This window comes from Naumovozyma castellii, chromosome 2 (genome assembly GCF_000237345.1).
Source record: "Naumovozyma castellii chromosome 2, complete genome".
Lineage (NCBI taxonomy): Eukaryota > Fungi > Ascomycota > Saccharomycetes > Saccharomycetales > Saccharomycetaceae > Naumovozyma > Naumovozyma castellii.
In genome coordinates this window covers 942,913-956,599 of record NC_016492.1, presented here as the reverse complement: position 1 = coordinate 956,599, position 13,687 = coordinate 942,913, and the positions used below count along the sequence as shown (strand labels likewise).

General features: G+C 37.3%; 7 protein-coding genes across 7 annotated transcripts; 5 read left to right on the top strand and 2 right to left on the bottom strand.

Annotated features, from left to right (window-relative positions):
• Positions 1–36: 36 nt before the first annotated feature.
• Positions 37–141, top strand: NCAS0B05140 (uncharacterized protein; the record flags this gene model as incomplete). The annotated part of the gene is made up of 1 exon (XM_003674922.1): positions 37–141. One exon carries the CDS (start codon positions 37–39, stop codon positions 139–141), a length of 105 nt encoding a protein of 34 aa, XP_003674970.1.
• A 94-nt stretch (positions 142–235) lies between these two features.
• On the bottom strand, positions 236–1,198 carry NCAS0B05130 (uncharacterized protein; the record flags this gene model as incomplete). The annotated part of the gene is made up of 1 exon (XM_003674921.1): positions 236–1,198. One exon carries the CDS (start codon positions 1,196–1,198, stop codon positions 236–238), a length of 963 nt encoding a protein of 320 aa, XP_003674969.1.
• A 413-nt stretch (positions 1,199–1,611) lies between these two features.
• On the top strand, positions 1,612–2,802 carry ICT1 (lysophosphatidic acid acyltransferase ICT1; the record flags this gene model as incomplete). The annotated part of the gene is made up of 1 exon (XM_003674920.1): positions 1,612–2,802. One exon carries the CDS (start codon positions 1,612–1,614, stop codon positions 2,800–2,802), a length of 1,191 nt encoding a protein of 396 aa, XP_003674968.1.
• Positions 2,803–2,956: 154 nt separating this feature from the next.
• CHA4 (Cha4p) lies at positions 2,957–4,915 on the top strand (the record flags this gene model as incomplete). Its single annotated transcript, XM_003674919.1, has 2 exons — positions 2,957–3,039; positions 3,115–4,915. 2 exons carry the CDS (start codon positions 2,957–2,959, stop codon positions 4,913–4,915), a joined length of 1,884 nt encoding a protein of 627 aa, XP_003674967.1.
• A 561-nt stretch (positions 4,916–5,476) lies between these two features.
• HRT3 (SCF ubiquitin ligase complex subunit HRT3) lies at positions 5,477–6,505 on the top strand (the record flags this gene model as incomplete). The annotated part of the gene is made up of 1 exon (XM_003674918.1): positions 5,477–6,505. The coding sequence occupies one exon, from the start codon at positions 5,477–5,479 to the stop codon at positions 6,503–6,505; it is 1,029 nt and encodes a 342-aa protein (XP_003674966.1).
• Positions 6,506–6,841: 336 nt separating this feature from the next.
• Positions 6,842–10,474, bottom strand: KIN2 (serine/threonine protein kinase KIN2; the record flags this gene model as incomplete). The annotated part of the gene is made up of 1 exon (XM_003674917.1): positions 6,842–10,474. The coding sequence occupies one exon, from the start codon at positions 10,472–10,474 to the stop codon at positions 6,842–6,844; it is 3,633 nt and encodes a 1,210-aa protein (XP_003674965.1).
• A 468-nt stretch (positions 10,475–10,942) lies between these two features.
• IOC2 (Ioc2p) lies at positions 10,943–13,522 on the top strand (the record flags this gene model as incomplete). Its single annotated transcript, XM_003674916.1, has 1 exon — positions 10,943–13,522. One exon carries the CDS (start codon positions 10,943–10,945, stop codon positions 13,520–13,522), a length of 2,580 nt encoding a protein of 859 aa, XP_003674964.1.
• Positions 13,523–13,687: the final 165 nt, after the last annotated feature.

The window sequence follows — 13,687 nt, the reverse complement described above, 5'->3', positions numbered from 1 at the left end:
CAAACACAAACACAAACACAAACAATAATTACAACAATGCAACCATCCGCTCAAGCTTCTCAAAAAGACAACACTGCTGAAAACAAGGACAATTATATTGTTAAGGGTCTATTTTGGGATCCAGCCTGTGTTATTGCTTAAATAAAGAAATATTTAAAATAAATACCCATTTGAATAAAATAATCTAATAATATTAAATCTAGACGAAATTATTTTCTTTTTTGCAATATGTAAATTAATAGAAAGCATATGGGGGTAGATTAAGTTCATCATCCTCCGACAAGTCATCATCCTCTAGTTCAAAACATTTTCTAAATGCGGGGGGAGCCTCCAAAAGGAAGGTGGCAGTTGTAAGGAACATGACAGTTAATTCAATTTTTGTAGCCTGTGCCCAGCGAGGTATAGATGTCTTTCTTGTCAACCCAAAAATGGTAGAGAAAATGGTGCAACATTTTCCGAACTTCGTAAAGAGATCCGAAAATTCATTTAATGCCTCCCCCCTTTTTGCAATGACATCAATTAGAAGTGATCCTTTTGCAAACATAGCCATGGTAACCAATCTTGACAATTTTCGGCGTTGTTCTGAAGGTAGCGGTGAATTTATTTGCAGAAAGAGGTCTCTCATGTTCAAATCATTAGCATAATGTTTGTCAAGAAGGGAATAGCAACTTTCTAAATTATGATGTTTCTGGAATATATATTCATAATCAAAGATGGAATTATCCTTCAGTGCCAGTTTAATTTGATTATTTTGTTTCAAGTAAAATTCGTATGCCTTAATGAGTTCAGTTTGTTGCACCTCCCTAACGACTTTTTCAAATTCACTAAAATCAGCAACCATTACTGTTTCCGATTGTAATTTTCTTAAAAGAGGAAGCATCTGATCACTAAGGACCATGACGTGGTGCGGCCACCTGCGACACTCAGCTTGAACAATGGTAATATCCTCTGGTTTAGGATCTTGTTCGGCTGGTTGCGTAACCATACGATATGTTTTGTTTTCCAATTGCAATTCACCTTCAAAGTGCACTGGTGGCTCTAGACAATAGTATATATGAAACTGTGTGTCGTCCTCAATGCTTGATTTCACTGTGTACTCGATGAGAAACTGTTCCTCAGATTGGAATTGAGACACGGTTTTCTCAGAACCAATCTGTGAAAAGATGTAAAATGCGAAGAGGTCTGTTTCCAAAGACATTGATTGTTCTTGTCATCCTGAGATGAGATGAGAAGATAACTGTCCATATGGATGATGTCTCTAAATAGAGGGATACAATGGCGTTCAATGAGCTAAGTCCGTTTTGTTACGTAAGCAAAACTAGTTTTTCGGCCGAGAAAACCAAACAAAGAAAATAATAGTCCGAAGAAAACTCAGATCTCGGCCGAGCGCATATAACGTATTGTCTTTTTTTCCACGGAAGAAAAAACCAAAAAACCAGAAATCTTGGCTTAGCTGGATAAAAAGTTTCAGTCTCGAGACATCATATACAGCTGACAAAAGGATCCAGTGGTATATAAATGCTGGTCTGCTCTCCCTGACACATTCATCTCAGGGTCTCTTGTCTTATCTTGTTTACTCTTGCCCAACACACACATACACAAACACAAGACATGCTCGACTCGATACCTATACTGAACTCAGGTGAACACACCACTAAGAAGTGCTCCCATACAAAGGATCTCAAGACCCACCAGGAACGCATCATGAGTCTCGTGAAGCTCCCCGCCACAACCACAGTAACCAACTCCCTCATCAACGGGGAGATCAACCAATGGCACCTCCACAACCCTGCCGCTGCAAAGGTCGACGTCCCCACAGTGCTCATACACGGGTATGCTGCCTCCTCCATGGCTTATTATAGGACACTAGCTACTCTAAGTAAGAATGTCAAGGACGTTTACGTCATTGACTTGCCCGCTAATTCCCTATCATCTGTACCCCCACATTCTGACATTAGCCATTTGAAGATAAACAAGATCAAAGTCGTTCAAGTGAGCAAGGACAAAGAGAATGAGAAATACGTGTTCAAAGTGGCTCCACCGCATGCGTACGACGCACAGAGGGAAAAACAAGTAATTGACAAATTGGAGAACTACTACTTGGACGTTATTGAAAAATGGAGACGCGCAAACTATGGACTAGACAAGTTCAACCTCGTGGGTCATTCCTTTGGAGGGTATTTGTCCTTCAAATACGCTATCAAGTACCCTGAAGTCGTCGATAAATTGTGTTTGGTGTCGCCCCTGGGGGTCGCTAGCAATATACGGTCTGTCAATAATGTGTTTGATACCAAGAAAGAATACGTCATGGATTTACAGAACCCGGGATCCATGCTTTATAATAGACAGAGAATGATCCCAAATTTCTTGTTTAATAATCAACTGAACGTGTTGAAATGGATGGGTCCCGTGGGGTCTAAATTGACAAGGAAATATATCAATAGTGCATATGTGAAAGTGCCCACTATGGATTATAAGGATTATCTTTATGAATATTTCCAAATGGGGGTACCTCAGGTCAACGTCGATATCTTTACCAAATTGTTCTCAAGGAACTTGATGGCAAGAGACCCCATCATGGATAACATGAACCGTTTGAAATCTACGAGGTTTATGATGATGTATGGGGACAACGATTGGATGGATAAATTCTCAGGATACACTTTGGTACAGAACATAAATAAAATAAAGAATAATTTCGATAGGAAGGCCACATATGTGGAAATCCCGGATGCTGGACATAATTTATTCTTGGATAACCCGGAGGATTTCAGCAACAATTTGATTAAATTCTTGTCATGATAAATAAATGAATAAATAAATAATTGAATTATGTGTCATTTATAGTGATAATTTTCTATTCTTTTCATTTTAACTTTTTTTTTCATAGCGCAATGTCCGATTGATCGTCATATTTTAATGACAATTTTGCCAAAGCAATGAGGTAAAATCATCAATGGACAACATCTATCCCAGAATTATCGCAACTCAACGATGGCAGAACCAAAAGAGACTAAGGAAAATATTGAAGAAATTGGCGTATGTCTAGAAAGCTTTCCCGCAACAAAACCATAACGATTTTTTTTTACTAACATCATCTCATCTCCAATCCAGCTGCCAACATTGCAGAAAGATACGAAGAAAATGTGACACAGGTTCACCATGTGCTAACTGCATGAAGTTTGAAACGGAATGTGTATACACAGGCCATGATTTAAGAAAGGCAAGGTATTCCAACTCTTACGTAAAGGCACTAGAAGAACATATCGCACTTTTGGAGAAATCATTCAAAGATTTAAAAGAAACCACAGACGATGACGAGAAGAATAAAATCTTGAACTCTCTACCCTTGGATAATATTATGCCGAATGATCTTCAACCTTCACCTTCACCTTCATCCACGTTACAAATTCCTTTATTCAATAATTCCAGAATCCCATCCGCAGTAACTCTTCCCTCAGTTGGTACAAACAGTATATATCCATCAAATTCATTATCTATTACCAAGAAAAAGACACCCACAGACCAACAATTACAAACAAAATCCACTTTGGAAAATTTATCAAAGGACCCACTGATACTGGAGGCATTCTCTTTATTTTTCAAATGGTTATACCCAGGTCATTTCATGTTCATTCACAGAGAAACCTTTTTAAGTGCATTCTTTAACATGGAAGATACCAAGAGTTATTATTGTTCAGAAGAGTTGGTGTACGCAATAGCTGCGTTGGGTGGTCAGATATCGAAGAAATCAGAAAAGTTATACGCCAACATGGACGCTTATTATCAAAGAGCAAAATTAATTGTCCTGAAAAAAATCTTCCAATTGGATGACAAGACTTTGGAGGAATCCACATCTTCATCCAAATTAGCCATTATTCAAACTTTACTATGTCTTGCATTTTATGATATCGGTATAGGTGAAAATCCAATGGCTTGGTACCTCTCTGGGCTAGCCTTTAGAATTGCTCATGAAATTGGTCTCCATTTGAATCCAGAAGCATGGAGTCACGTTTATGAGGATGAGCTTTCCGTCATCGATACCAAAGTGAGAAGTAGAATTTATTGGGGATCTTACATTGCGGATCATTTAATTGCCATATTATTCGGTAGATCAACTACTTTAAGATTATCGAATTCAACGGTCCCGGAAACAGATGAGCTGCCCAATATTGAAAATGGGTTGGAAGATTATATTTATGACAAGAACGCAGTATCGACCATGTCCAACCCATTGAAGAAATTAATAGTCTTATCCAGAATTACTGAAGTGTTTGCGGGAAAGATTTTCATTCAAAGTGAATCACTACGACGTCGTAGTGAATATTTAACCAAATTTAATCTCGAAATGTATCACTGGCGAAGAGATTTACCTAAAGATTTACGTTGGTCGAAGAAATCTTTAAAAGTGATGGAAGATTTTAATCCGTCCACTACGTATATTTGGTTCCATTATTATATGGTTCTGATATCTTATAATAAACCATTCATTGCAGAATTAGATCCAAGTAGGGATCTAATAGAAGAATACATTGAAGAGTTGCATTATTTGTTGATTGTTTGGAAGAATAAATTTAAAACATTTGAAAAGTGTAATCTGTATTTGGTCTACTTAATTATCCTGGCAATCCAATGTATGAATACAGATTTAATTAAGAAGGATCATTATACAGAATTCATTGATTTCTTAAATAATCCAACATTGAATTATGAATTGGCTAAGAAATTTATTGAAAATTCAAATAATACAAATAATAACGATGTCAATACAGATACTATTGATTTACTAGGTTCACTTTCCTATGGTACTGATTTTGCATTAGAGTATAATTTCGATTTCACGTTGTTAAATGAAATCGATATGTTAATTGGTGGAACCACACATGGAGTAGGAAACCAGCAGGGGATAGAGTAGAAATTTTTATACCCTTTGTTTCGAAAACGATTGTTCCATGATAAATCTATCGTGCTATTATATATAAACATATATGTATCTAAATATCTGGAACGTATGGACAACAATAAGCATCTTCTATCTAAAAACCACAGTATCTTCATGTAATTTGAGGTGCACTGCCACTTATCGACAATATTTTTTTTGGTTTTAGAGTTTGTTCTTTTCTATGTAAGATATACATAATGATATGTATAAGGAAAACTTGTTCAGAATATGTGCAACAAATATATGTAATATAAAAAAATTGTCCTTCAGTGCCCTGTTTTGCAATAGTTATTAAAGCCACCAAGCTTTGTCCATCCTAGTTTGCGACTCTCTATGCTTATTACTTCCACTTTCTGTCATTTGAAGTTATATCAAAACCCGAGACTTTCTTTGTCGTCGGTGAATTCTCACCTATCTTAACAGAAAAAAAAACTATACTTAATTAAAGATTAATCTAGAAACTTTATCAAATACTTAAAAAGAAGCTAACAACACATGTCTTGAATGTGGTAGCCGTTTCAAAAATACCAAAAAATGTCTGAACAATTAGTATCCCATGAGAAGGATTCGGCTATTGAAAGAGCTCTTGATATCTGGCAAAAGGGTGTTTTGAAAGAAAAGGATGGATCCATGTCAGATGCCATCAATTTTTATAGAAATGCATTACGAATACATGACAACGTGGAAAAGATTTATAGAAAGAAGTTACATGAGGAATGGGAATTGCATAAGAAGTTACAAGCTTTAGAGATAAAGACCGGACCTCACGAAACAATACCAACTTCGACTACCGATGTGGAAAGACCAAAAGAAGAGCTCTTACCTTGTTGGATATTGGAAATGCTGCCCAATGATATATTATTGAGGATAATAAAATACGTTGTTTTATCCTCTGGTGAATCTTGGGTTAACTTATCATTAACTTGCTCTACCTTTAATAAATTATGTTTTCACAGCACCACCCCCTTCCAAACGTTTTCCGATTTCATTTATTCGAAGCAAGTGTACGATAAGCAAACGGTAGAATTCAAAACTAAAGATGATCTTAAATTAATTGAAAGAGATCTTTGGGGAGGTGATGATAGAGAAATGATAAAGAATAGACCGTTTGTGAAGTTCCAAGGGATTTACATCAGTGTCGTAAACTACATGCGATATGGTGCAAATGCAGAGGGGTCGTCTTCATTGCTAAGCCCTGTCCAGATGATCACGTATTATAGATATTTCAGATTTTATGAAGACGGAAGATGCCTAAGATTGTTAACTACTGATGAACCTTCTAAAGTCGTTAGTCATTTTTCGATAGAAACGAAACCTCGTGGAAGTGCTATTTGCTTTTGGAAGCTAGAATTTGATTATAATTTTGGTCAACTAATTGTCACTAGAAATACTGACAAGTATGACTTTATCGAAGAACTACAGATTAGAAATCAAGGTCGGAAAGTGCATCATAGATTAAAGTGGCTCCGTTCAAGCGCTATTGCTGAAGATGGATCTGTATCAGAATGCTCTTTGAGAAATGAGAAACCTTTCTTTTTTTCTCGAGTGAAATCATATATTTAGAAGTACTAATTGGAGTAAGATCATGGAACGAAGCCAGGAATGGTAAGAGACTTTGATGCATTATGGATGATTCAAGCCTGTACTCGTATTGGTATCAAAATACATTGCGATCTCGAAGAAATCTCTTCAAGAACAATATCTGATGGGGAGTGCCGCAGAAAACTATTTGTTTAACTAGAAGCTGAAACTATCAGTATTTCGAACGAGTTATTGACTACTCTCTTGAAGAAATTTTATTGTGGGTATTATTTATTTTAATTATTACAGATAGTCAAAAAAAATTGTATAGAATATAACATTAAATGGATCAAAATATATAGATCATAAATAAGAAGATTAAAGATTTAAATCCTTTAAAATATGCGAGGCCAACTCTTTGTAAAGCCATGTATTTCCGGACACCTTCTTGAAATGGACACCAGCCAACCCTACTATTCTAACCTTAACAATATGGATTTCAAATTTGAGAGGTGTTCTGGACATTCCAATAGCACCATTTCCATTTGAACTAGAAGCGCCATCCGATTCAATTTTATTCATATCTTGAATTCTTGATGTAGTTAAGATATCATCAGGTTGAATATGTTCTAAGGATGCCGTTGATAGTTCTTCAGATATATTGTTGTCCGGAATCTGAATTGGTGACGCGATAATAGATATGTTTCTTTCATGCTGGTTCGTTGCTGAGGGAGTCATTGGTATCCCTGGCTGGCCAAATTTGTATGAGCCTTGACGTCTTAAGGAGCTTTGTCTTGATGAGCTTCTCCTTCCATATGAAGCTATATCCGTTTCAGGAGTAGATAACATAGATAAAACGTCTGCCTGAGGTGGAGCTAAGAATTCTCTCCTAGGTTGATTTTCATCAGAAGGTTCGGGTAGAATATGAATTGGGTTCTTTTGCACACAAATGAAACCACCTTTGACCTCTTTAAAGTCGATATTTAATTTTTTCAAAACGGAAATGATTTTATATCTCACAATAGGTAAAGGTTTGGATGATGTTGTTTGAACTGAGAAAAACCCCTTGAGGAATAAAGAACGTGGATAATCGATAGATGGCATGGATCCTGCTGGAGCCTTTGAAGCTTGATCTAAAATTTGGTCATCTGTTAATTCCCCTTCTGCAATCTTCTCCACACTCTCCTTATCTGGCGTGGGCAGGGTATTTTCAACATCTGTGACGTGAGTTGTATTTGCATTGCTGTCTTTATTCTCTGAGGTCTGATGAGAAGGCCCAGCGCTGTCAGATTTATTATCATCACTGTATTCAAGGAAACCATTGCCATCAACTTCTTGTGCGTACGATTGTTGAGGAACAGGAGGTCTCATGTATTTCAAAGATTCCCGGCGTGCATGACCCACCGATTTTGCTCTTGCGCTTGGATGATATTTACGTCCCTTAATAACGTTTAATGGAGGAAGAGGGTTATTTTCATCAATATCAGTGTTATCCTCAGAATTATCGTTGGGCTGTTGTTCACTCTTAGTATTCTCGGGTGTATTTGTCTTATCATCTTTGACATTTAGTTTTACCATGTTCGAATCTAATTGCTTTTCAAGTTGTTGCTGAACCAGTTTCTCTGCATTTGATGGTAGCGCAGGTAATTCATTCTTTTGTTTTTGCGAAACGGATCTCATAGGAGATCGTATTGTCTCATCACGGTAATTTGGATGTAGATAATTCCTTACATTATTGCCCGTATTGGTTTGATTAGAATTGTAACTGATCGGTGGTTTGGTCATAGACGGTACATATTCAGAAACAGTACGTGCGTGAGTTTTTGGTACCCTTTGTAAATTCATGTTCTCAGTTTGTACTTGCGGAGCGTGTTGAACCATATCAGCTGGAACTCTTTGTTTGTTATATGAATCATTTTGTTGAGGACGACGTTGAGACAATTTTCTAAAGATGCCTCCGAAAGATTTGTTCTTATCCTGATGTTCCTGTGCGGTTGGTGATACATTCCTTTGTTGATATTCAATTGATTGAGGCTGAGGTGTGTTAAGCACAACATCCGATATATTATGAGTATCGGAACTTTTTCTTGAGGTTGGAGATGTATGAGCTTGTTCTGGCATAGTTAATTTTGGAGGAACTATAATTTTCAACGGTCTTCTTCCACCACTTGGACCATTATTTATAACATCAGGTTCATGCCTGTTAATTTGAATTGATGGGATAGGACTCTTCAATATTTGTTGATCTTGAGTATTGGATAAATTAGAATCAGTGTTTTGCTCTGCCGTAGTTTTTTGCTTAAGCAATTGTAGCTGTTGAGCTGCCTCCTTTCTTTGTAGTTTTGCAGCTTTACGAGCCAGCATTTCCGTAACCAAGTAATATATTGATAGTAATGGATGATACGCCTGTGTTGGATCTTCGAAAGGTTGTTTATAATAAGTCGATCCGTTAGCACTAGTCGAACTTATATTTTGTGCGTTAGTTCGTTCCATTAATTGCCAAAACTTCCTTGACAAATCGAGATATGACTCTTCCGTTATAATCTTTATCAGCGATCTTCTGCATTCTTCTACACCATCGATAAACTCTAAACGAAACATTTCTCTTATAACATTATTATCAATTATTTCCGGTGTCATTGGGATACGTCGTGGGACATACGAAGGTGGGGGGTAATCATAACCTCTCGTCATCCAGGGATGTTCCACAACTTGTTTTAATGATGCTCTTCTTAGTGGATCTACCACTAGCATTTTGGAAAGTAAAGAAATAACCTCTATAGACAAATGGTTTGGATAATCAACTTTACCTTGTTTAATCTTTTCATGTAATACACTTGAATTTTCGTCATCGAATGGGACTTTCCCACAGACTAGAACATACAATACAACCCCGAATGACCAGACGTCTACTTCGGGTCCAGTGTATGGATGTGCCTTCAATAGCTCTGGTGCGGCAAAATATAAAGATCCACAAAATGTATGCAATTGTTTTTTTCTATCAAAAACATTTGAGAGACCAAAATCAATGATTTTAATTTCACCAGATGTAGATATCATAATATTCTCAATTTTCAAATCTCTATGGACAATATTATTGGCGTGAATATATTCTAAGGCACTTGCAATGCCTCTAGCAAATTTCCTTGCATGATGTTCTCTTAAAGAACCATGTTGAATGATATAATCCAATAATTGTCCCCCAGAAACATATTCAAATAGCATATAGAAATGGTTTGACATGGTACACATTTCAAACAATCTACAAATATGTGGATGATACAATACTTGCCCCAAAGATGCCTCTCTAATAGTTCTTTTATCCCTAGAAATTTCCTTTTCCAATTTCTTCTGCCTTTCTAAGACCTCTTGCTCCGTCCTAGGAGGAGGCATCGATTGCTCCTTATGTAAGAATGCCTTCATAGCTCTATTGACTATCTTTATAGCACAGATTTCTTTAGTTTGGTGATGTCTGGCTAGTTTCACTTTACCCATAGAACCTGCTCCGACCGTTTCTAAGAAATCCCAGTCACCCAGCGATTTTCTATGGAATTGTTTTGGTTCATTTTGATTCGAAGTTGCATTATTGTTAGCATTACCTGTGGTAGGGTGCCGTGATGGGGTTGTCGCATTCGAATTAAATTGGGATTGTTGTTCTGGAAAATCTGGTGCCTTTTTGGTTTCAACTGGAGATAATTGTGGAGGGGCATTAATAGCTTGATTTGTGTCGAGGTTTGGGTTAGGCATAGGATGTGATAAGTTCACTGGAGGCATCAAAGGCCTTTGGCGGTTTGGTGCATACTGTGGGTATTGAGTTGATTGAGGAACTCCATGTTCGTGATTATTAGCATAATTGTTTTGCTTTCCCATCATCCTTAATGTGGCAGGTGCCACAGTACTTGGTTGAGTACTGGCAATATTTCTTGGTTCTTGTGGGATGGAGTTGGTACCTCCTATTCTAAATTGGGTATTGACATGATAGTCGCCGTCTTCTGTGTTCGTGCTCTGCATGGTTAAAACTCGAGGATGTAATATCTGAACCTTTCTTGATAGCAGCCTCTTACTTATTCTGTATTTTTAATCGTGGAACTATACTACTCTAGTGACTCAGTGGCTATAGTCTTCTGAGAGGGGAGAAAGGGGTAATTGAGCGCTCTATCTGGGTGTTCACTCAACAAAGACACAATAAGCGTTATCAGAGTTTCGAGTATGAGCCTGCACAGAGTATACTAGTCGATTTGATGGATTAATGGATCAATGATTGTTCTCGTCTGGTGGTTATTTGCCCACTTCATCATTCTTTCATTAAATTTGGTTTTCTTCGTCGCGTCACACGGGACCTGAAATAAACATTCAATTGGAAATTGAAGATATATATTCCATTCTGATCTAAGATATATTGTTCCATTGAGAGGTGGAAAAGTGTATAGATCAAGCAGCTAGTTTTCCTCTAACAGATTTGGAACTTCCTTGACAATAATGAAGAGAACAAGAGGCTCTTTAAGGAATACAGCCTCAGCGGAACCCATAGCGTCTTCCATACCGGAAGACGCTCCAGAATGGCAAGAGTATGTCGACGAGGACACCATAACTCAATGGTACAAAGTACAAAATCCTCATTTTGCATTGAATCAGGAGTTTATTGATGCCAGTGGCGGTTTGTTCCACTCCTGGTATTACCAATATGTTATTGCCTGGTTGTACAACGTCTGCGAATCGTATAATACGCTAACAAATCATTCTGGTGAGGATGACACTAACACGAGCACCACTCGTAAATTTATGTGGAAGGGAATCAAGTTTGATGAATTCTTATTTCTGAAAAATCTTATGGCATACTCCCAGAACGACAATGTGGATTATGGTAAGGCTATAAGTAATGAAGAAGAGGACGACGAAAACACTGATGGGATACTGACATACTTGGATTTCAAATTGCGACTACTACAACAATTGGCAAATAATAAAGGCACACAATTGAAAGATTGGGATACTGTGATAAATTCGCACTTCGAGAACTCTATTTACAAAGATAAAGAGATCAACTTGAAGAAGTTCGAAACTTTGTCCTTAACCGATCAATTTGAATTTTATTACTACATGGTAAAGATTATTGAGAACAAGAACATGGTGTTTAAGAATTATTTAAGCAATAACATGCATCTTTTCCAATTTCCCGAATGTCAAATTGATGAAATGACAACTATTTTGGCGCTGCCTAATAATGGTGTTCTTGTTGAAAAAAAGATAATCACAAAACCAGAGGTTGGTCTTACCATCCCAATTAAGTTACAGAATTGTACTATAAAAGTGGAAACTCCTGAATCTTTTGAATTGATTCATTTGGATTATTCTAATGAGATTGGGTCATATTTGAATTCTATTGAAATCCAATATAATGTTTTAACTTATAATTGGGAAACATTTCTAGAATATTGGGATAAGGTTAAACAGTCTAAAGATGATAATTCTGATTTAGAACAATTCATTGTTGATTCTATACCGATTTATGTGGATCACCAAATCTATTCATCTAGATTGTTGATGCAAATAGAAAAGGAGAAATCCATGGCAGAATTGATTACAAGGAGGAAAAGGTCATCAAGATTGGTGGCGAAAGAAGAAGAAACCAAGAAAAAGGAGGTCGAAGATAAATGGTATAGTAAATTAGATGAAAGAAGCCATTTTGAGAAGAGCAGGCATAGATCTATCGTTAAACAGGAGAAAAGATTGAAGTCTGTCATCTGGAACAAATTATGGCAGTTGTTTGAGCAAGATTTTAAAACTGAGAAAATAAGGAGAAGGAATTTAGATTCCAAGTCGAACACATCCACTCCATTTGAGGATACACCAGCTGCTGCCAGCACTGATGATGTCTTAAGCCCCATCGATTTGAATGTGCTCGAAAATGGTCCACATTTCAAAGAAATTTTGATAAAGAATGCAAACGTTAATGCTGCAAATTATATTCCTGGGGAAAATGGCATACTCGAATTACCAGAAGAGTATTGTGTGACCGAACATGACCTAAAGGAAATTGCAGCTTATGGTATTGAGTCAGATTTCACTCAACCAGATAATAAAGATTGGTTATATCAGTGTAATTGTGACCCCGAACAAGGCACTCCAGTGGTAATACCAGGTGACCAAGAACCTGGAGATGTGAATTTGATTAATAAGCCGTTAGTCTGTTGTGATATGTGCCTAAGATGGCAACATTGGGATTGTCAGGCAGAAACAGTACTAGACTTACTCACTTTAGCCAAGCAACCGCCTGTTAATAATAATAAGAAGGATAAACTAATGCCATTAGCGCCCATACATGGATTATCCCAGCGTGATTTTGGTGTAGTATTACTAGGTCAAGTCCACGTTTACACAACCCATAGTAATAGAAGGTCAACTCGTCAAAGGGTTGAGGAGGAGGATTTCCATGAAGAAAAATCGGAATGGAGGCCTACTGATAAAAGGAAGCCATTTGGAGAGTGTGTTCCATTTATATGTGGTTGGTGCTTGCAAAAGATGGAGAAAGAATTGAGAGATGTATTTATTCCAGAATTGAGGATTATCAGGGCGAAACAGAAGAAGCAGCACGATGATCGTGAACGAAGAAAGAGAGCCAAAGAAGAGAAGAAGAGATTGGAGGAACTACGACTACAAGAAGAAAGTAAGATAAATAGTGTGCCAACTTTTCCACAGGCAAATGTTGGTTTTGTGTCCAATCCTCAAGCACCAAATTTGGCATACCCTCCTAATGGACAAATTCCCAATCGTCCACTTGACAATGGAGCAACTCCACTAACATCAATATACAACCCACCAGTTATATCACAAACACTGGGAGTGACCCCTACATCTTTTGGAAATGCAGGCATTCCAGTCCCTACTACGCAGGTACTGCCGATTAACCATTCACCTGGCTTGGAGAGTAGTAATACAGTGTCCCTGGCTTCACCAAAGATAATGGATACGAAGCCGTCGACTGTTCCCTCCCAGCTGGTATCAAATGGCGTAAGTAATCTACCCCACCACAAGGAGAACCAAAGTACCCACCCATAATCTTATATAGACGTATATAATTCAATCTATTGTTATTGTATAAGTTGATGCCAAGATCCGTTTTTTATGTCACACGGCGATTTTTCAACAAAACGACATTTTACGAATGAGAAGAGCAATAATTGATTTGCAAAAACAAATGTCACCTTACCGCCACTAATAAAG